This window comes from Vipera ursinii (genome assembly GCF_947247035.1).
Source record: "Vipera ursinii genome assembly, chromosome: 11".
NCBI classification, from domain to species: Eukaryota; Metazoa; Chordata; class Lepidosauria; order Squamata; family Viperidae; genus Vipera; species Vipera ursinii.
In genome coordinates, this window is record NC_139524.1 from 13,384,416 (window position 1) to 13,405,455 (window position 21,040).

Consider the following 21,040-nt stretch of genomic DNA (forward strand, 5'->3'; position numbering starts at 1 on the left):
CCAGGGGCGAAGAATCAGGATCACATGATAGCTTTCAGTTAAACTAATTTAACTGCCTAGACCAAAGAATTTAGGCAACTAATGGTCAGAACTAAACTGGTACTAGATAAGAATCGATGGAATTTAAGATTTAGACCCGCTTGTGGGAACGCAATGATTCCAGGCTGATTGCTCCTTTGACTCCACCCCCAGGCTCTGCCTGATCTTGTGCACATCCAAATTTCACCAGCTGAGTCTGGCTGAAGTATAAAAACAGCAGCTGGGGGAACAGCATGCAGGCATTTGCCTAGCTAGACACCCAAAGTTTACATCACTGCAAAAAAAAAAAATCCCCAAATGAAGACAAGCTTGTGTCATGGGTTTCGAAGGAAGCAGGAGACCCAAAGCTTCTGATTATTGAGAAGGTAATTTTTTAAGGGACATGGTGGCTTAGTGGGTTAGGACGCTGAGCTTGTCGATCAGATGGTCGGCAGTTTGGCGGGTCGAATCCCGAGTGCCGCGTAACAGAGTGAGCGCCTGTTACTCGTCCCAGCTTCTGCCAACCTAGCAGTTCGAAAGCACGTAAAAATGCAAGTAGAAAAATAGGGACCACTCCGGTGGGAAGGTAACAGCGTTCCGTGCGCCTTTGGCGTCTAGTCATGCCGGCCACATGACCACGGAGATGTCCTCGGACAAGCCCTGGCTCTTCGGCTTTGAAACGGAGATGAGCACCGGCCCCCAGAGTCGGAAACGACTAGCACGCATGTGCGGGGGAACCTTTACCTTTACCTAATTTTAAAAAGGTAATTTTACAACAACAAAAAAAGCTAATCATATACCGTCACTGCCTCGAGAGGTAGTGGATCGGACATCAAGAGAGCCTTTTCTCCTGTCTTTGTGTCTGCAGGTCTGGATATCTGTAAAAACAAAGAAATTAGACCATGAGAAAGAACAGCTCTCTTCGCAAGAGGCGGGAATTCATGGCTGATCGTTCCTGAAGCTGGCCCCAAATTGTTAATCTTTTGACTTGGTCACTGGAAGCGGTTCTACTTCGTTCTATCCCGATGATAAGATTGATTCAGCCTTGAACTAAGAACATGAAATAAGTCTGCTGCAGGAAGCCCTCAACTTATGACCACGGTTGTTAAGCAAAGTGGTGGTTAAATGAATCGCACCTGAATTTACACTCTTTTTTTTTTGGACATTGCTGTTAAACAAACCACTGCAGTTGCTAAATGGATCATGTGGTCATTATGAGAATCAAGCTTCCCCCACTGACTTTCTTGTCAGGGATCAGCTGGGAAGTTCGCAAAGGGTGATCCTATGGCTCTAGAACAGTGCAGTCGTTGTATGCCTGCTGTTTACCAAGCGCCCAAATTTTGACCGCACAACTGTAGGGATGAGGTGATGGTTCTAAGTCCGAGGACCGGCTGAAAGTCGCTTTTTTCAGTGCCATTGTACCTTCAAATAGTCACTGAATGAAAGGTTGTAAATCAAGGACTACCTACATTTTGTTGCTCCTTTTTATCCTGGAATAAACTAGCTGGAACAGAATTTGTACATTTTTCTTTTCCAAAAAGTAAAGAAGTTCCTGACAGTGAGGACAATTAACCAGTGGAACGGAAGTTGCCTCCAGAAATCGTGGGCGCTCCATCACTGGACATTTTTTAAGAAGAGGCTGGACAGTCGCTAGTCTGAGATGGTATAGGTTCCCCTGCTTGAGCGGGGGGCTGGACTAGAAGACCTCCAAGGTCCCTTCCAGCTCTATTCTCTTCTAAATACAAATCCATCCAGAGGCTGTTTCTCCCCATGCAGCTTTTCCTCTAATCACAAAAAATGTCCCACCCCATCCAACTCCTGAACGGATCAGTGTTTTGCTTTGGGGGGGGGGAGATTATTATTTTTCTCTTCATATTCAAAGAGAACAAACCTTACCGAGCCAAACTTTATTTCCCAAAGTGGACCAGATTAATGAAATTAGATTTTGCCTGACCTTACAAATACTAAATACAGTATCTACAGCCTGTCATAGCAGCAGCCAAACAAACATGCCCTTCGCAAGTTCTATTTCTAGCCAGGGTACAATTCAACTTCTGCCCTTTGATATATTAAATCTAAGTTATTGAAATTTTATCCATGATTATTACAGGGGGGAGTAAGCTAAATTGGAGTCCTACATAATGTACACATTGAAACAGTCAAGGTTTCTTCGATTCCCATCAGTTTTGAAACACAGCTGCCATTATTTGTACTTATTTAGTCTCCCTCCCAGGAAAGCATTATATGGCTATGTAAATATTATTGCTTTTCTTGAGCAGTTATCATCTCTGCTTCAGTCTCCTTGCTACAATTCCTACAGTCCGTGCATCGAAAGCTTGAGTTCTCAAACCACGGCTGCGTTCACACAATTTGCTGGGCCCAAAGAAATACGTTACTTTACACAATAATGCAAAGGTAAGCTTAGTTCAGCCAACAAGCTAAAATTCCTGCAACCACAGAACCTCAGATAATTGGAGGGATTTGTATTAAGGTTTTCACTGTTAATATCTCTAATTCCAAAAAAACCACCCATTTTTTAAGAGGGAAAAAAGAACCACATCGACACAAAGTCAATTAAGAGAGAATAACAAAGCAATTATGGAAACGCAACCAATTTTGTGGAGTGTCAACATTATACCTGTCTGGGACTCGGCTTGCACCCGTTCGCAGATTTTTTCCGCCTATGAACGAATCAGAGCAAAAAAGGTACAATTAATTCAAGTTGTAAGAATCACCCCGGAATTACTTTTTTTTTAATTGTAAGGCACCAACAGTTGTTGAGGGGTTGAGTAGCCTTGAAACTGATTTGATTAAATAAATAAATCTATTATGTTTTATTATTATTCCTATTTAAGATTTAATCAGTTTGATTCACAGTTTGGGATTGGTAAAAATTTAACAGTTCAAGTCCTAACTATTGACCTAAGAGCTATTAAGCTAACCTTTAGGTATATAGGTAGTTCTGAGTAGGGTGGGGTTTTTTGCAAAGTCAGGATATTTTGGTTTAATAAGTTCCCTTTGGGTATTGAGCTTCTATTACAGGAGTGTCAAACTCGCAACATCACGTGATGTGTCGCCACATATCGTAATTTTTTCCCCTATTGGCAATGGGGTGGGCGTGGTTTTGCCATGACGCATGCGGCCCATGGGCTGGCAGTTTGACACCCCTGTTCTATTACTATGATTTCTTCCTTCACAGTCACTCAACTTCAATTTGCACATCATAATTTTTTGTTATTTTTTTCTGCCTGTTTCTCTTCAATTCATGCATCACCTGGCATTGCAATAATAATGAACCAGACTTTTTTCTATTATTATTATCATCATCATCATCATCATCATCATCCCTTACCTTATTGTTGTCATTGCACGGTCTACTAAGTGACACGTAGTGTCTAATTTTTCTGCAGGAAGGAAACAAAAAGAATGGAATGAGAATAATTTTGGTCTCCAACTTGTCAGTGACTCCACTAGTCCTTTGCTCACAGCTAAACCTTGACTGCACAACAAGACTTACCCTCCCTGTCCAACAACAGGTATGATCTTCACATTTTGTTGTATGCTCTCGCCATTTTTCTTTTTGGCATAGTAAGTTCCTTGCCATTCCTGTAGATCGAGAAAGAGGAATGTTGTACCTTAAAAGATGGCCCATTCAAAGCAGATCTCCGACTCCTTGGCCTGCACTGATCTAGGATGGTTGCTTAAAGGAAAGCACTGCTTGTGAGGGTTAGCAACTAACTCTACCCTTTCCTGGCGTCGGCACAATGTTGTACCGTCTGCTACAACCTCCTACTGCGCTTCTGTTTGACTTTTTCTGTTGCTTAGCTCAGATGTTTCCCCTCTTGTCTGTCACCCATTTGGCATCTAACTGGAACCTTCTGTCGTATACATTACAGCTAATTACCCCTGAAGGCCACCAACATTGAATTACAATTCTCATGAGATTTCCAGCTGGAGGTTGAAATTTTGGGAGCTATTAGCACCTGCATGCTGGATGCTGTTCAATGCTTCTTTAGTTCTTTAGTTCTGAAAAAAAAATGGAATGTACTGATCCAAATAAAGCTCCCCCCGATAATTTGTAGGGTTGAAATGAAGGGTCCTTGGTGCTCTCCGAGCTTGGTTGTTTTCTTGCAGATGTTTCATTACCCAAACTAACTATCTATAGACTAGCACCGATGATGTTGACTACTTGGGTAATGAAACGTCTGCAAGTAAACAAAGAGCCTTGGTGGAGCAGTGGGCTAATGCCTCCTTAAGTAACACCAGCTGCCTGCAATTAGTGCAGGTTCGAGTCCCACCAGGCTCAAGGTTGACTCAGCCTTCCATCCTTCCGAGGTAGGTAAAATGAGGACCCAGATTGTTGGGGGCAATAAGGTGACTTTGTAATAATGCCGCTTGGGGTGTGTGTGTGAAAGCCCTAATAATAAGCAGGCATATACATAGAATGAAGGCTACTGCTAAGCTTGTAAGCCGCCCTGAGTCTTCGGAGAAGGGCGGGATACAAATGGGATTAAAATAAATAAAATAAATAAATACAGCAGATCCAGGGTGGGCAATGTAAAATATGTTGCAATGTAAAATATTTCAGCCCTAATAAGCAGGCCTATACATAGAATGAAGGCTACTGCTAAGCTTGTAAGCCACCCAGAGTCTTCGGAGAAGGGCGGGATATAAATGGAATTAAATAAAAATAAATAAATAAATAAATAAATAAATAACCAAGCTCAGAGAGCACCAAGGACTCCTCCAAGCTCTACCCTTCCCACTTCCATACCGTCACTTGCAGTAATGGACTGCAACCTTCAAGTAGGGGGTGGCCCAAAAAGACCCATAGCTATGCTTCCCAACAGAGTCCCAAACTACAGCCAGTAGCTTTGATCTATTGTAGACTAAACCCCAAACAAGTAATTTAAAAACAAAGAGGAAATATCAATAAATTCTCAGTGAAAAGCTTCTGCCTTACAAAGATATATTTTATCACCTTTCCTCTTCCCAATGAGAAAAGGCTAGAAATAAGAGACGGGCAGTTCTAGACCCACCTTTGGCCCAAACCCAGCTAGGGGAGCCTTAGGCCAATCACTTTCTCTCGGCCCTAGGAAAGAAACAATGGCAAACCACTCTGAATAACCTCGCTACACAAAAACCAGGCCCATGCCTACCTTTTCAAACTTGATGCAAGAATTTATAGTGTCAAGGAAATCTGCTTTTTTTTCATTTGTAGGCACTTCTGTTAGTTCCTTTCCTACTAATTCGCCTTTCTGATAGCCCATTACCGCTTCAAAGGCAGGATTTACATACTGTGAAACAGTAAGAAAGACGAAACAAACGTAAGTGAGAATGTAAGAATTTCATTTAATTCATCCTGAGCACTGATCCAGTATTCAGCCTTGATGCACGTTTTTTTCTAAACTGTCTGGAACTATTTTCACTAAAGCAGATCCTGACACGGATCTAAGGGCAGGGGCTGTCATATTACAGGGAACCCTTTGAGCGATGGAGTTGTAGTGCTTAAATAAATAATTAAACGAGGCATTTAGTGAAAAGGTAATCCCCACCCCACTCTCAGTGGGACTGTGTAACACACTTAACCATTTCTTTAAAAATCTATTGGCTTCATTTTTGCATGCTATAAACTCTGGCAATTGTGTGTGTGTGTGTGTGTGTGTGTGTGTGTGTGTGTGTGTATGTGTCTGTGTGTAACTCGTTTGTTTGAGTGAAATGTTGCATGAATCTAGCCTGTTTGGTTGGCTTACGGTTCAAGATATTGTAGAATCTCAGAAAATGAATGAGTCGGTCAACCAGATAATCAAGCCAGAGTCCGATATAGCTTGTTCCCCTGTATATGATTTTTTTTTCAGCAGAGTCCATGGGTCAGATTAACCACAGAACATCATAAATGCCAGAATGGGTGGACTTCAACTGCCAGAATTCCTCAGCCTGCATGCTGGCTGGGGAATTCTGGGAACTGAAGTCCATCCATCTTAAAACCACCAAGGTTTGAGAAAGAATGCAATAAGGTGCTGATGGGAGAACTGAAGAATTAATTCAAGATGGATTATGGGGTAGTGGAGTCCACCAGCGGTTATATAAAGATATTGAAGATCGAAACTTAGCCTGCCTTCTCTTCCTAGCAGTCTTAAAAATCAAGCTTTTCTCTTAAAAACTGTGCCGCATGACTTCACGTCTGCTAGACCAAATCTAGCCCTCACTGGCCAAAACTGGTTTCATTTGTGAACCAACTGGTCTTGCTACCTTCCAATCCCACACAATCTCAATGGCCCCCTGGATGTGGCAGAATTATTAGTTACCTCAGACATCCTAGGCAGGAATGCATGCTGGGAGATACAGTTTAATCTCATCAAGAAAGTAAAATGAAAGCCTTTTGCAACCATGCCCGTTGTTTGGAGCATTAGCCAACATTTGTTTGGGTGATGCTTTGAACTGAATTGCACTCTGATTCTGCTAAAAATCTCCCATTTCTTCCACCCAAAAAGAGATGCATAAAAGACACAAGGATCTTATTTTTAGGACGTGCTAAACTTCCTTCACAAGGGACGCGGTGGCTCAGTGGGTTAGGACGCTGAGCTTGTCTATCAGAAGGTTGGCAGTTTGGCGGGTTGAATCCCGAGTGCCTCGTAGTAGAGTGAGCTCCTGTTACTCGTCCCAGCTTCTGCCAACCTAGCAGTTCGAAAGCACGTAAAAATGCAAGTAGAAAAATAGGGACCACTCCGGTGGGAAGGTAACAGCGTTCCGTGCGCCTTTGGCGTCTAGTCATGCCGGCCACATGACCACGGAGACGTCCTCGGACAAGCTCTGGCTCTTCGGCTTTGAAACGGAGATGAGCACCGGCCCCTAGAGTCGGAAACGACTAGCACGTGTGTGCGGGGGAACCTTTACCTTTACTTTTAAACTTCCTTCTCCCTCTGAAATGCATACACCTGGCTTTTCAGACAATCAAGATAAACATCACTAAGCTTTTTAATGACTTTGTGCTAAATACAAACTGTCATAAACTCCTTGGAGCTTTGTGAAGATAGAGTCTACAGAAATAAATGCTTATCTAAAAAGGTTTTGTTCTTGAAATGGATTTTTTCCTCTCCATGGAAAGGTCAGAAAAATATGCACAGCCTTAAGGACAGATTCTAAGGTGATTCAATACCCACAGGTTTAAATGTTTTAGGTCTGTAAATGCCTATCTGTGCACATGAAGTGGCCAAAAGAATAAAATCATAGAAAACCACAGGACAATATCTGACACTCATAAAAAAAAAACCAGAGCATACCTGTATTACATGGTCTTCACTTGTAATCTCAGTGGCTTCTTGACTTTTATCTAATGCCGTAAATATCGAATTACAAGCCCTGAAATGCAAATGAGTGGAAAAAGAAGCAGAGGCAATTAGAATTAAATCACACGACTTTTCAAGATCCAGAAAGAAAAGAATGGCTTAGAACTGAAGAAGTCATAAAAAGAGAATAAAACAATGGGAAGGTGCCATGAAATCATGCAGGCTGAAGAAGATTGGACAGTCACCCATAGGAGATGTTTTAATTCAGTTTCCTGAGCTCAGCAGGGGATCAAATTTGAAAGCTAAAGAGCTGTTTTCAATTCTACCGTAGGATTCGGTCTTTCCAAGTGGAACCTTTCAGTCATTCCACCTATTACCTCCAACCCCTTTTTAATCCCCCACTAAACGCCTAATGCAACTCCATATCCAATGGGTACAATCCTTCTTCCCAGACTTTTTGCCTTCCAAGTTCCTTCTACTCCTGAAGAATGTTTGAATTCGTCGGATGTTTGGAAGCCTTGAGAAGGACGTTGAAATTTCCTTCCTTTATTTATTTCAGTAATTTGTATGCCACCTGTTGGTGAGAGCCTAGCTTGGAATATATTTATTAAATAAATTTATATGGCCGCCCAACTCACACGTTAATGTCATAGGCATGCCTGAAACCCATTAGGTTATGTAGCTCTGGCTTACACAATAATTACAGATTATACACCACACATAAATCTCCATAAATCAGATTGCTATATACTTTGTATGTAGCATTATACATGTGGTGGCGCAGTGGTTAGAATGCAGTACTGCAGGCTACTTCTGCTGACTGCCGGCTGCCTGCAGTTTGGCTGTTCGATTCTCACCGGTTCAAGGCTGATTCAGCCTTCCATCCTTCCGAGGTCGGCAAAATGAAGACCCAGATTGTTGGGGGCAAATATATTGACTCTGTAAACAGCTTAGAGAGGGCTGTAAAAGCACTGTGAAGCCGTATATGAGTCTAACTGCTATTGCTATTAAGAGCTGTGATGGGCAGTGGCTAGAGTGCAGCACTGCAGGCTGACTCTGCCCGCTGCCAGAAGTTTGATCCTGACTGGCTCATGGTTGACTCAGCCTCCCATCCTTCTGAGGTTGGTAAAATGGGGGCCCATATTGTTGGAGGCAACAGGCTGCTTGGAGAGGGCTGTAAAGCACTACGAAGCAGTATGGTTGGTTCACATAGTGTGGTGGGATGGAGGGTTTGTTGTCACTGTGTGTTGGGGGGAGAGAGCACAGGGGGAGGCTCAGCTAATCTCAATGTACACATGTTGTACTTTGACAATAAAGGTTTATTATTATTATTATATTATTATTATATATAAGTCTAAGTGCTATTGCTATTATACCTATATAACGATCTGATTTTCTCCACCCCAACCCATGATCAGGGACAGACTATGGAGAAGAAATGGTCTGCTTTTTCTGGCCACCCCAGGCCAGTCCCTCAATGCACCACTGTAGACTTTAAAAAGGTAAAGGTTGTGTCTGACTCTAGGGCTCAGTGCTCATCTCTGTTTTTTGCCCAAAAAATCCAGAGTTGTCTGAAGATATTTTCCGTGGCCATGTGGCCAACATGACTATATCCAAAGGCTCATGGAATGTTGTTACCTTCCCATCAAAGTGGTACCTATTTATCTACTCACATTTGCACGTTTTCAAACTGCTAGGTTGGCAAGGAATGGGAGCTCATCCTGTCGCACAGTGTTTGGGTCTCAAACCCAAGCTCAGCATCTTTACCCACTGAGTCATTGCACTCTTACTGTAGACTTTAGCAGGAATCCCATCCCAACCAATTCCTGTGTTGGTGAGGACAGTCTTTTCCTGCTCCAAGAATATTAAAGATTAGATAGGCAGCATTACCTTAGTTTAAATTGTGCCTGTACTTCTCCAAATTCCAACTGTATGAGTTCATTGTAACAAGCCATGATGTTCGTGTTTTCAATGTATCTCTGGTTGTGAAGAAAAATAGACGTCAAGATCAAAAGAACCGCTGCATTCCATTCATATATTAATAAAAACTTGACAAAAAGGAGTTTTTTTTATTAAAGGAACATTTATGAGTTATGAGCAACTCTTCCTCCTTGCTGTATGGAATGTTGCAGAAGATAGACATTCTTTTCATAAGCAGAGGTAGGGATTTTTATTATTATTTTGGACTTTTTAAATAAACAAACCCATTTCATCCTCCTAAAATAGATCAATACTAGTAATCCTTGAGCATCATTCAAACTTACGATGACCCTCCCCATGGGTATCTATGGAAGTTCTCCAGGTCACAATTATCCCACAGGTGCTTTTTCAAAAGCATCTTTCTTGGTTTCTTTCTTTGAAAACTTTTTCCTTCTCATCCAAGAAGCTTCTGAAGAACGGAAGAAGATTTTTGGATGAAAAGTGAAATCTTTCAAAGAAAAATCCCAGTTGCCTTTTGGAAATGCACCTTTGGGGCGGGCTGGCTGATCAATTTCTCTCTCCTTGAAGGAGACAAATATTTTAGTCAAACAGCCTCGGCGATAAGTCTCTGCCCCTGACCTGCTTACGATGGGATCAGAAAAAGCTACGCTTGAAGTCCAGTCGAACAATAGTTGACTCCGATCGACAAAATGGCAGAGCCAACATCTCATCATGCCCTTACACCTTTTATACTGACACCATTTATGCCAAGCTTTCTATGATACATGCCTTTTCGTGAGATCTGAGGACCTGCCTTCAAAGGTAATGAAGAGATTTAACCAGGGCCTCTTCAAAAATCACCATTTCATCTGTTTGGATGCAGAAAATTAGACCATCACAGACCCCTTCTAAATAATCCCTTGGGTTATACTTGGTGGTGCTAAGAGTTCATCCTTTCTTATTAGCAGATGCCTTGACTGGCCACCGAAATCCTGCTTTTTCAGCCAAAGAGTCAGGCCAGTGTGAACTCACCATAAAAGTCATATAATTCTGTGCCAGCGCCGTTGCAATTAGATGGCAATGGGTTTGACATGAGTAGCTAATCTAAATAATTCATTCTGATTGACCAATCCCATGCTTACATATTAACATATATTTCCTAAATACACGATTTGTGCACCCTGTTGTCAAATGCCAGGAAAAATCAGGAGAGCCAGACAGTTCAAATAGATATAGAGATTTATTGCCAGCTTAAGCTCTCTACCAGAATCTGAACAAACTAATGGCCAAGGGAAATTAGCGGGAGATAAAAGTAGAAGGAATTCAAGGTGGGCTGGATTTAGATAACTTGTGGTTGCGAAGGGACTCGTGACTGATGATGTATTTGACCCCTCTCTCGGGCTCAGCCTACATCTGTCTCCCATTTTCCTCCCCCCTTACTCTTTCAGCCTCTCATCTATCGTCAATAGCTTTCATGTGATCTATGATCTATGAAAATCTATCTGCATGGTCAATCACAGCTGACAATAACTTGATGACCTGTCATCAACCAATTATGATGGTTATCCTCCCTCCCCACACACACATTTTCTCCCATTAGATTTCCCCTAGAGCAGACAAATATAAAACTAAGCAATCTGCCCCAAATGGTTAGGGCTGTTCCTAACATGCTGTCAGTAATCTCTGAGCTTGTGTTCAAAAAGTGGAGAAATATTTTTCCCCCAGGCTTTGGCAAAAGCATTCAGGCATTCAGTCAATACAGTATACGTGTGTGTGTGTGTGTGTGTGTGTGTATACACAATATATGTAGGAAAAGCTGACTATAAATAAATTGACATACCCTTGTGAAGCCTGCAGAAAGAAAGGGCAATAAGGACGACTCTTCCCGATCTGCATGTCTGGAGGAAAGAAAAGGAAGAACGGAAAGATGTTCGAGGACTTTATTTTCCCGGTTAATCTTAGAAATATTATTATCCTCAGACAATAGGCTGAAATCAGTAATAAATAAGCAGCAGTCCTTCAAACGTGAAAATTCAGTGGCTTTTGAAAGGCTACAGAACTTCAGAAGACAACAGAGGGCCATAGAATTCTTTTCTTTTCAACTGGGAGAGGATTACGTTCTTTTTCTCCTCTGTCTATTCCCTCCCATGGACTCTGTCCCCTTCTTCTGGTTTGCTCTCTTTTGCAGGCTGTTGTTATGGTTATCACTGGTTTGCAAAATCAAATACTCCAATGCGATCCTTCTAACTGGGCTCTTTCACTGCACCGGCCTTTTAAATTCATAACTCCTCTAGCCTCTCCTGCTTAAATCACAGCTACGAGACAGCAACAGTTCCATGTTTTTTTTTTAAAAAAAATAAAGATCACACCCAAACAGTATTAAAGCAAAGGTCAGGAGCGCTAGCGGAGAAGACAGGAGAAAATGTTAAACACTTTCCCAGCCACTAGTTTTTACTCCCTAAATTCAGATTTTTTTTCCCTCCCAGCCAGGATTTGAATTTGGAAATGTACTTGGCCGTAGAAGAACTTTTATCTTGGCAGCAAATGCTCCATGTTTCGCAAGAACTGCAGATTTTTCATAAAGGCACCGCATTTGCTGGACTGATTTAGAGGGCGCATATCCAAATATAAATACAGATGCTAAGTCACCACAATCAACATGAGCAATGCCACAGATCCCTATTTATGAAAACAAGATCACCGTGAATTATCCCCAGCTGGAGCAAATGGGATGGTTTGATGGAAAATTGCACCATTGGCTGGCAAGACCACGGCCCTCGGCTTTGAGAACGGAGGGAGGAAGGTTAGGATAAGAGATGCAATTGCGGGGTTAATGGGAAACAGAATGCAGGAACAATTTAGAGGGGATAGCTTTATTTACCCATCTGCATGGGCACCAAATATGAATAGAATAGAATAGAATAGAATAGAATAGAATAGAATAGAATAGAATAGAATAGAATAGAATAGAATAGAATAGAATAGAATAGAATAGAATAGAATAGAATAGAATAGAATAGGACCTTGGGGGTCTTCTAGTCTAGCCCCCCGCTTAAGCACGAGAACCTACACCATCTCAGACAAGTGATTGTCTAGTCTCTTCTTAAAGATCTCCAGTGATGGGCTCCCACAATTTCTGGGGGTAAGCTGTTCCACTAGTTAATTGTCCTCACTGTCAGGAAGTTTCTCCTTAAATCCAGGTTGTTTCTCTCCTTGATCAGTTTCCAACCACTGTTTCTTATTTTAAGAGACTAGAGGTATATCTCCTTCATGGATTGTAGCCTTGTTGTGGCAAAGAGGCTTGTGCAGCTCAAGGAAACTATGAGCTAAGCTGTGCAGGGCCACCCAAGACAGACAGGTCATAGTCTGACAAAACATGGTCCATTGGAGAAGGAGATGGCAACCCACTCCAGTATCCCTGCCAAGAAAACCCTATGGACAGTACCAAAAGATATAATGCCAGAAGTTGAGCCCCTGAGGTTGGAAGGTGTCCAAGATCAATAAAGGTGTCCAATATGTTACTGGGGAAAATTGGAGGACAGTGTGCCATGGACCATGGGCTGCAAATAGTCAGACAAAAGTTAACGACTAAACAACAATATGGTCCATAAATATGATGGCATCTCCAGCTAGAGTGAGGGGAGGAGTGAAGACTGGTGAGCTTGGAAAGGAAGGGATGGAGACCGGAGCACCCCTTCTTTGCCTGAGAATTTCTGAATTCTTTACATGGCTATTCTCAAGAGAATGTTATCAGTCTGGTGAGATTCTTGTAAATAGGCAGACAGCAATAAAGAAGCAACTCTGATCAGCTCAAGGTGTCATTCTGGTTCTTTGTGCCTGACAATAATCCACAGCACCTTATAGTAGGTGGGGAAAACCACTGTCCTCTTCCCCCAACTCTCATATTTTAGCAGGCACCCAATTCAGAAAACACGGATCTTCTTTCATCACGTTTGGCTCCACCCACAGCTGCACATCCATTCTTGAATTATCTTCAGTCACTCTATTTTTGTCTTCTCTGCCTACCAGCCCCATTCTTAAAATTCAAAAGGCCAGGCTGTGCAGCTACATAGTCAGCTAAATGTCAGTAAAAATCAGAGAGGACGGGTCTTGATTTCCAGTTACAGGCTTCCAAGCCTGCCTTTTTGCATTTGTATATATTTTGATAGGAGGCTGCAACAATATTTCTCACTTACCTCCGCACGACCCCAATAATAACAGTGTTTTCAGATGGTTTTGTTGTTCTAATGGACCTTTACAAAAAAGTGAAGGTAAAGAAATTGAGGTGGGTTCCACAACGTGCTTGAAATAAACACAAGAATATTTCACTGAGGTTCATACATGTCTAAATCAGAAGGAAAAAAACCCAACTCCTAGCCATTAAGAAAGGCCAAGAAACTGTTAAGAACTAGTATGATGTAGTCATGAAAGTGGTGAACTAGGAGTGGGAAGACCCAAGTTCTAGTCCATCCTTAGACCCAAAGGTTTTCTGGGTGTCTGACCCCATTGCGCTCTCAGCCCACACCCACAACTCCAGGAGAGAAGCTGTTCCATTGATTAATTGTTCTTACTGCAGCATTAGGTGTGCCACTGATCTCCTGAATGAAAGTCAGATTATAAAGTGAATGCACAGAATACTTCCAACATTATTTGGAATGTAGACACATCTGAAACACTGAGGGGAAAGTGAAGGATGTCCACACCAAGAGTGGCCAGATGCCAAACATCAAACACCCCCAGGGCATCATGACCTTGTCAACAAGGCTGATTAGTAAATCCCATATTACAAAAGGCGGTTGCAAAAATAAAGAACTCACCTGCATAGCGTTTCTGCATCAAAGTATCTCGAATGCCTGTGATCAATAATGATGATTTCATGGTGTTTATCCAAAAAACACTCAAGGGCAGATTCAGGTGTCCTGGCAATGCTGCAGCGGAAGCCTGCTTTTTCACAGGCCCAGCAGAAGCCATTGCTCTGGTTGTCTTCTTTGGCAAACACTAAGAGTACCTAATTAAAAGTAAACAAAGCAGAAAGAAAAAGAGAGATGGAGAAAGACTCTTATCGAGAATCTCAAATCTTTTGCACATAACTTTGGCCACAGGATTCATGGACCCTAAGTCCTTATTAAGAGGTGGCTGGATGGAGTCACTGAAGCAGGAGGCGTGAGCCTAAATGGACTCCAGAAGATGGTAGAGGACAGGAAGGCCTGGAGGAACGTCGTCCATGAGGTCGCGATGGGTCAGACACGATTTCACAGCTAACAACAACAACAAAACCTTACATATCATGGCATATCCTTACAATCCATCAAATAGACACAGCAATAAAGCGAGATCAAAGTAAAGAAAACTTTTTTAAAAAAATTAAAAGAACAGCAATCAGAACATATAAATGAGGAATCCAGTTTGGAGTAGTGGTTTAGGTGCCGGACTAGAAAAAGAAAGACCTTGTATTCTAGACTTGACTTAGTTACAAAGCTCCCTAGATAACTTTGGGCAAGTCCTTTTCTCTAAATCCAGCTTTAACTTGTTGTTGAGGGGAGAAAATAAGTGGAGAGAGGACTATGTATGCCATCTTGAATTCTTGTACATGAAAGGTAGGATATCCATCCATCCAACCAACCAACCATCCAACCATCCAACCATTCAACCATCCATCCATCCATCCATCCATCCATCCAACCATCCATCCATACATCCATCCATCCATCCATCTATCCATCCATCCATCCATCCATCCATCCATCCATCCATCCATCCAATAATAGAGAGGTACTTTGAAAAAAAAGAAGCTACTGATGAGTCCAGAATGGAAGAATAAAAGGCCAGATCTTCACACCACAAACAAGATGGAGGAGGCCAAAACCTTTGACAGAGAAGGTCCTCTCCTATATGCCCCTTCATTTTTTCAGTGCTGTCATAACTTTGAATGGTCACTAAATGTTGAGGACATCCTGTACCTGGCTTGACAAGCAAACTTTTTATCCCAGCAGAAGGCAGCTTCTGATATTTTGCTGGCAGGGCTACTGTCAGTATACCAATCAAATCCACCTGGGCTGCGGCTATACCGATACCTTTGGGCCATTTCACTGGTGGGATTCAGCCGATTTGCACCACTTTGGCAGAACCGATAGCTATTTTTTTGTTGCCCAGGCCCAGAACGGACTTCTGGAAGCGACATCCACACGGAGAACCAGTTGTTCACCTATTTGAATCCCACCACTGGACCATTTCAATATTCAGCTCAGTCGAATATTCTCCAAGCAACGCTTAGCTTTAGTTCCTACTTCTAAGCAATTCCAGGCATTCCAAATGTGCTTATATTTGGATTAGGGCTGCTGGAATGTCAATAAATCTCAACATTTACACCTACCTGTAGGCAAACACACACAGAGAGAGACACTGTATTCTGACCTGCCAGAATGACAATCAGTTTCACAATTTATATCTACGTATAGCTGATACATATGTGCAATTGCACAAAAGCATCACCACCAACCTGAATTAATTTGGGATTTCTCTTTATTAGCTCAATGCTCAGTGAAATGGGCCGTGAATATTGGCTCTAAAAGGCACATTTTCACACGGCTTCGTTCCATTCCTTTTTACTATAGGATGATAAGGAAACATTTCAGCTGGAAAGGCTATTGGAGTAGCCATCAATAAATGCACAGACATTTCTTCATTTAGGTAACCAATTCCTGGACAAACCAAGGGATGCATTTTTAACAGAGGCTTACCTGAAGTTGTTCTCGGTGAAGCCTCATGGGGCCAAATTGCACGTCGGTTCCCACTGCCTAGGAAGAAGAACGGGACAAATTTAAATGATATTGTGGGAGAAGAGCAGGCTGAACTGGAGGGAGTGGTTAAATGTGTCATCAGTTTGGAATCTCTGCATTCCCACACGAGACCCGAGTCCATTTCCTGTGAATTTCCATCAACCCTTATCCAGAGGCTATTTAATTTTGACCATTAGTTGACCAGATTCTTCTGTACAGCTAACAGTGATAAAGGCTTCTGTACTTTGAACTCAACAAATGCTTCCGGTTATTTGGGCCAAACAGATATGCTGCATCTGGGTAAGGAAACACATTCTTTGCTTCCTGGCTTCATCCTAACTCAGAAACATCAACTGTCAATTTCAACACGGCTTGGAATTTGCAATCAGTTGCAACGAACTCTAAAATTTAGAGTAAATGAATCAGTTCATTCCAAAGCTTTTCGGCTGGCCATTTCTTCAGTGGACTAAAATAACAATAATAATTAATCATGAAACTTGCCAAGAACGTTTGAAAAGATGTCCTTTCAAACCAGCCAGATGCAAAAAAAAAGAATAAAAAAAATAGCAAGGTTTCTTTCTATGCTCTTAGCTTTTTCTTTGATATCTTTTTTTTCCTTTCCTCTCCTTATATTAGCCCTTGTTAGTTTTCAGTTCCCTTTCAAAAAATTTTTTAATCAAAAGTATATAAAAGAACAACAACCTGACGCAAGCAGAATGGGGAAACAGTGCATTTTATTTACAGTTGGACAGGCAATATTGTGTTTTTTCCCCCTACACTGCTGTTTTGGATGCACGGAAATATGTAACAACAATTTAACAAGGAAACAGTGGGGTGATGTTATGCTTAACAGCTTAAAAGGGGCTTACACAATTTAACCCTGGAGTGCTACAGAGAAACAGAAATGAGTATTATAGTTTTGCCTAGCTTCTGAATCTGAAAAGGAAGTGATGGAAGGAGAGCACAGAAGTAAATGGAGGGATTTCTGTCTGATTTTGGCTGACTCCAAACATTTTGTTGTCCGAAAGAAAATGTAGGATGATAGTTCTACATTTTTCATGCAGAGGTTGAGTGGCTGATCAATACTAACACCAGGACATTGTCCACTATTACAGTTGAATATAAGATGCTCAAAGCAGAGATATCCCCAAAAATGTCAATCATGAGTGTTTGATTGAAGGTTTGCCCATCCCTTGACTTACAACCGGTTGCTTAGTAACTATTCAAAGTCTCAACCAGCCCCCCAAAGGGAACTTATGACCTAGATTATGATATGAGCCCTCTACAATCACATGAGACAAAACTATGCCCATAGCAAACCACTGATTAGCTTAATGATTAGGCTGCATTAACAAAGGGATAGAATCAAGATCATGTGAAGTGTTGGTACCACTTTACAAGACCTTGGTAAGGCCACACTTGGAATACTGCATCCAGTTCTGGTCACAACAATGTAAAAAAAGATGTTGAGACTCTAGAAAGAGTGCAGAGAAGAGCAACAAAGATGATCAGGGGACTGGAGGCTAAAACATATAAGGAACGGTTGATGGAATTGGGTATGTCTAGTTTAACGAAGAGAAGGGTAAGGAGTGACATCATAGCAGTCTTACAATATCTCAGCGGCTGCCACAAAGAAGAGGGAGTCAATCTATTCTCCAAAGCGCCTGAAGGCAGGGCAAGAAGCAACGGATGGAAACCAATCAAGGAGAGAAGCAACCTAGAACTAAGGAGAAACTTCCTGACAGTTAGAACAATTAATTGGTGGAACGACCTGCCTCCAGAGGCTGTGAATGCTCCAACACTGGAAGTTTTTAAGAAGAGATTGGACAGCCATTTGTCTGAAATGGTATAGGGTTATGCCTGAGCATGGGTTGGACTAGATGACCTCCAAGTTTCCTTCCAGCATTATTATTATTATTATTATTATTATTATTATTATTATTATTATTATTGTTGTTGTTGTTGTTGTTGTTGTTGTTGTTGTTATTATTATTAACCACTGCAATAAAAGGTCACGTGTTCAACTCATGTGGTGACCATTATGACACACGACCATAACAAGCAAGTTCCATTACCGTTGTATGTTGAGGAACACCTGCGTTCATTGACAAAGAATCAACCAAGAGGCTTTTGTCATGTAATCAAGGCTCCCATCTTGAATATTTTGACACCCGCCCATATACAAAAATGTCCCTTCATTCTGCCATGGGCTACATAGTCCTCTACACTGCAGCCACGACTCTAATCCTTAACCCTATTTTTCTATTTACACCACGACTCTCCACAAATCCCTGAACAGTGTTCCTAGGAACAACTTGTAGATTTTGCTTTATCTTTAAATTAAACTGTTTGGAAAGGATTTTGATAGCGCAGCAAAGGCAGGATTCGAAGCACATGCATAGGATTTATTATAAATGGATTCTGATGACTATGAAAAAGGAATTTTTACAATGTTATCTTTCCCAGGAAAACCGCAGGTTGTGATCAGATTTAATCCTCCAGCTGTCCAGAACTTGAGTACTTATTCCAATGAGTAATTTTAAAGAGTCAGCAGACTATCCCATCAACCACATAAAAGTCTGAAAATTACACGCTTTCTCCCCAGCTCCATCACTTGGGGCACTACCGACCTTAAGACCCTGAGATGTCTTTTCATTTATTACTTTAGAAATCACCCATTTAATTTACATTTTAAACTGAAACTTCGAAGAGGGAGATAGGAGGGAGAATACAGAATAATACCATGGGAAGGGACCTTGGAGGTCTTCTAGTCCAACCTCCTCTTCAGGCAGGAGACCCTGTAACATTTCAGACAAATGGTCGTCCAATCTTCTCTTAAAAACCTCCAGTGATGGAGCACCCACAACTTCTGAAGGCAACCCATTTCACTGGTTAATTGTTCTGACTGTCAGGAAATTTCCCCTTAGTTCTAGGTTGCTTCTCTGCTTCATTAGTTTACTGTTTCTTGTTTTGCCTTCAGGTGCTTCTTTGGGGCAGCCCCTGAGATATTGTAAGACTGCTATCATGTCATCCCTCACCCTTCTCTTCATTAGACTAGACATACCCAATTCCTGCAATCATTCTTCATATGTTTTAGCCTCCAGTCCCCTGATCATCTTTGTTGCTCTTCTCTGCGCTCTTTCTAGAGTCGTGGAGCTGTTCCATTGCTTAATAGATCTGCAAGCTCAGAAACTCCTCCTCAGTTCAAGCTTGAATCTCCCACTGTAAATCTTGTCACTCTCGTTGGCTTTTGTCTTAGTACACATTCTCCCTTCCTGTTTGTGAGGATTCAGGGGCATCAACTTTACAGAGAAGGCTACCAACCATCTGCAACCCAACTCAATTCTTGCACCGTGCGAAGATTTGATCTGTAGATTGCAGCAAAAGATGCTATGGAGAAAGGTGCTTGGCCAGCTTCCGCCAGCTCACTATGAGGCTTCTAAGACACTTTTTGAGTGCTCCAAATAAAATTCACACTGTTGTTTTCAGCCTGTTTCGGACCTGTTTTCCCATAAACACACACACACACACAGAGATAAGCACACACATAGCCCCCTTCATGTTATGTATTGTTTTAAAAAAACAGCAGGGTGATTTTTTTTTTGGTAATAATGACAGAACAGTTACAAAAGCCCTTCTCCTTCGGCCACCAAAAATACATGTTTTTCATGCAGGAAGAAGAATCTGTGAATTCTTAAAGTTAAATTTGTATTTTTATTCTTGCCCTGTTCACCGCCCTGAGTCCTGCGGGAGAAGGGCGGTATAGAAATATTATTAAATAAATAAATAAAGTACATGAAATCTCTCTCTCTCTCTCTCTCTCTCTCTCTCTCTCTCTCTCTCTCTCTCTCTCTCTCTCTTCTTGCCTGTCAAAAGGGTGCCAAGTTAGTCAATAATTTTGTGTGCATGACTTGCAAACAGAAAACATGCCCTGACCTAAATGACGTTGGCTTTGCGTTTTCTTTTTTAAAGAACAACTTGGTTACCAAATTGGCCAAGTCAGCAAAAAGGAAAAAAGAGCAGACAACGTAAAATGCCACTTGTATTCAGCAGCATTTCCAATTTAAGCTGTTCTCAGCTTAGTTTTTGAACAACATTTGCTTCCATGCGGTTATGTCTCCAATTTGAAGAGAGGAGACCCCCTATACCATTTCAGACAAATGGCTGTCGTATCTCCTCTTTAAAACCTCCAGTGTTGGAGTACCCACAACTGCTAGAGGCAAGTCGTTCCACTGGTTAATCGTCCTCACCATCAGGAAATTTCTCCTTAGTTCTAGGTTGCCTGTCTCCTTGACTAGTTTCCATCCATTGCTTCTTGTCTTGCCTTCTGGTGCTTTGGAAAATAGGGGTGGGGGTTAACCCTCTTTTTTTTTTTTGGCAACTCCTCAAATATTGGAACACCGCTATCATGTCACCCCCTAGTCCTTCTTTTCACTAGACTAGACTGTCAGTCACGTGGCTTTCTGGAGACTTGAGGGCCAATCCCTAGCACTCAGCCAACCTCACTGGGCTGTTGCAGGACAAGGAAGAAACATGTCATCTAGATTAATCATCAACAGCAGTAATGGAGGAAAGGACCACTCATAGGATAAAATATTTGCTCAAGGCATTCTGGAGCTGACTCTGTTCATTGGGGATTTTTCTGCATTATTCATCAAGGAATGTTTTTATAAGTGGGAGAGATTAACATCTCCTTTCTCTTTCTCATCCCTTCTTCCTGTTGTGTCCATAGCCTGTCAGAAAAAAACCCCTCAGCCTCCATTTTTGTACCGTGCCTAAAGATCTTTCAGTATTCATAAGCAGAAGTAGGCAGCTTTCCTAAAATTTGGGGGTTTCAACTCTCATCTGACCCAATATGAGGAAACGTCAAACATCTACCTATCCAGGTTTCCAATCCTAGTCACTTTAGGATAACCTACTCAAATACGGGTAGTCCCTGACTTATGACCACAATGGAGCCCAAAATTCTGTGGCTAAGTGAGACATTTGTTAAGGGGGGGGGTTGCCCCATTTTACAACCTTTCTTGCCACAGT

General features: G+C 41.7%; 1 protein-coding gene across 1 annotated transcript in view; it reads right to left on the bottom strand.

Moving 5' to 3' along the window:
• PDE8A (phosphodiesterase 8A) overlaps positions 1–21,040 on the bottom strand; it is an 82,265-nt gene that overhangs the window by 14,119 nt on the left and 47,106 nt on the right. Inside the window, exons 2-12 of the mRNA XM_083371019.1 lie at positions 15,968–16,024; positions 14,045–14,235; positions 13,424–13,480; positions 11,068–11,125; positions 9,198–9,286; positions 7,302–7,380; positions 5,178–5,315; positions 3,536–3,624; positions 3,371–3,422; positions 2,657–2,699; positions 819–896 (exon numbers count right to left, since the gene is read on the bottom strand). Of these exons, the coding sequence (XP_083227145.1) occupies positions 819–896; positions 2,657–2,699; positions 3,371–3,422; positions 3,536–3,624; positions 5,178–5,315; positions 7,302–7,380; positions 9,198–9,286; positions 11,068–11,125; positions 13,424–13,480; positions 14,045–14,235; positions 15,968–16,024 (931 nt within the window). The remainder of the gene's footprint in view (positions 1–818; positions 897–2,656; positions 2,700–3,370; positions 3,423–3,535; positions 3,625–5,177; positions 5,316–7,301; positions 7,381–9,197; positions 9,287–11,067; positions 11,126–13,423; positions 13,481–14,044; positions 14,236–15,967; positions 16,025–21,040) is intronic.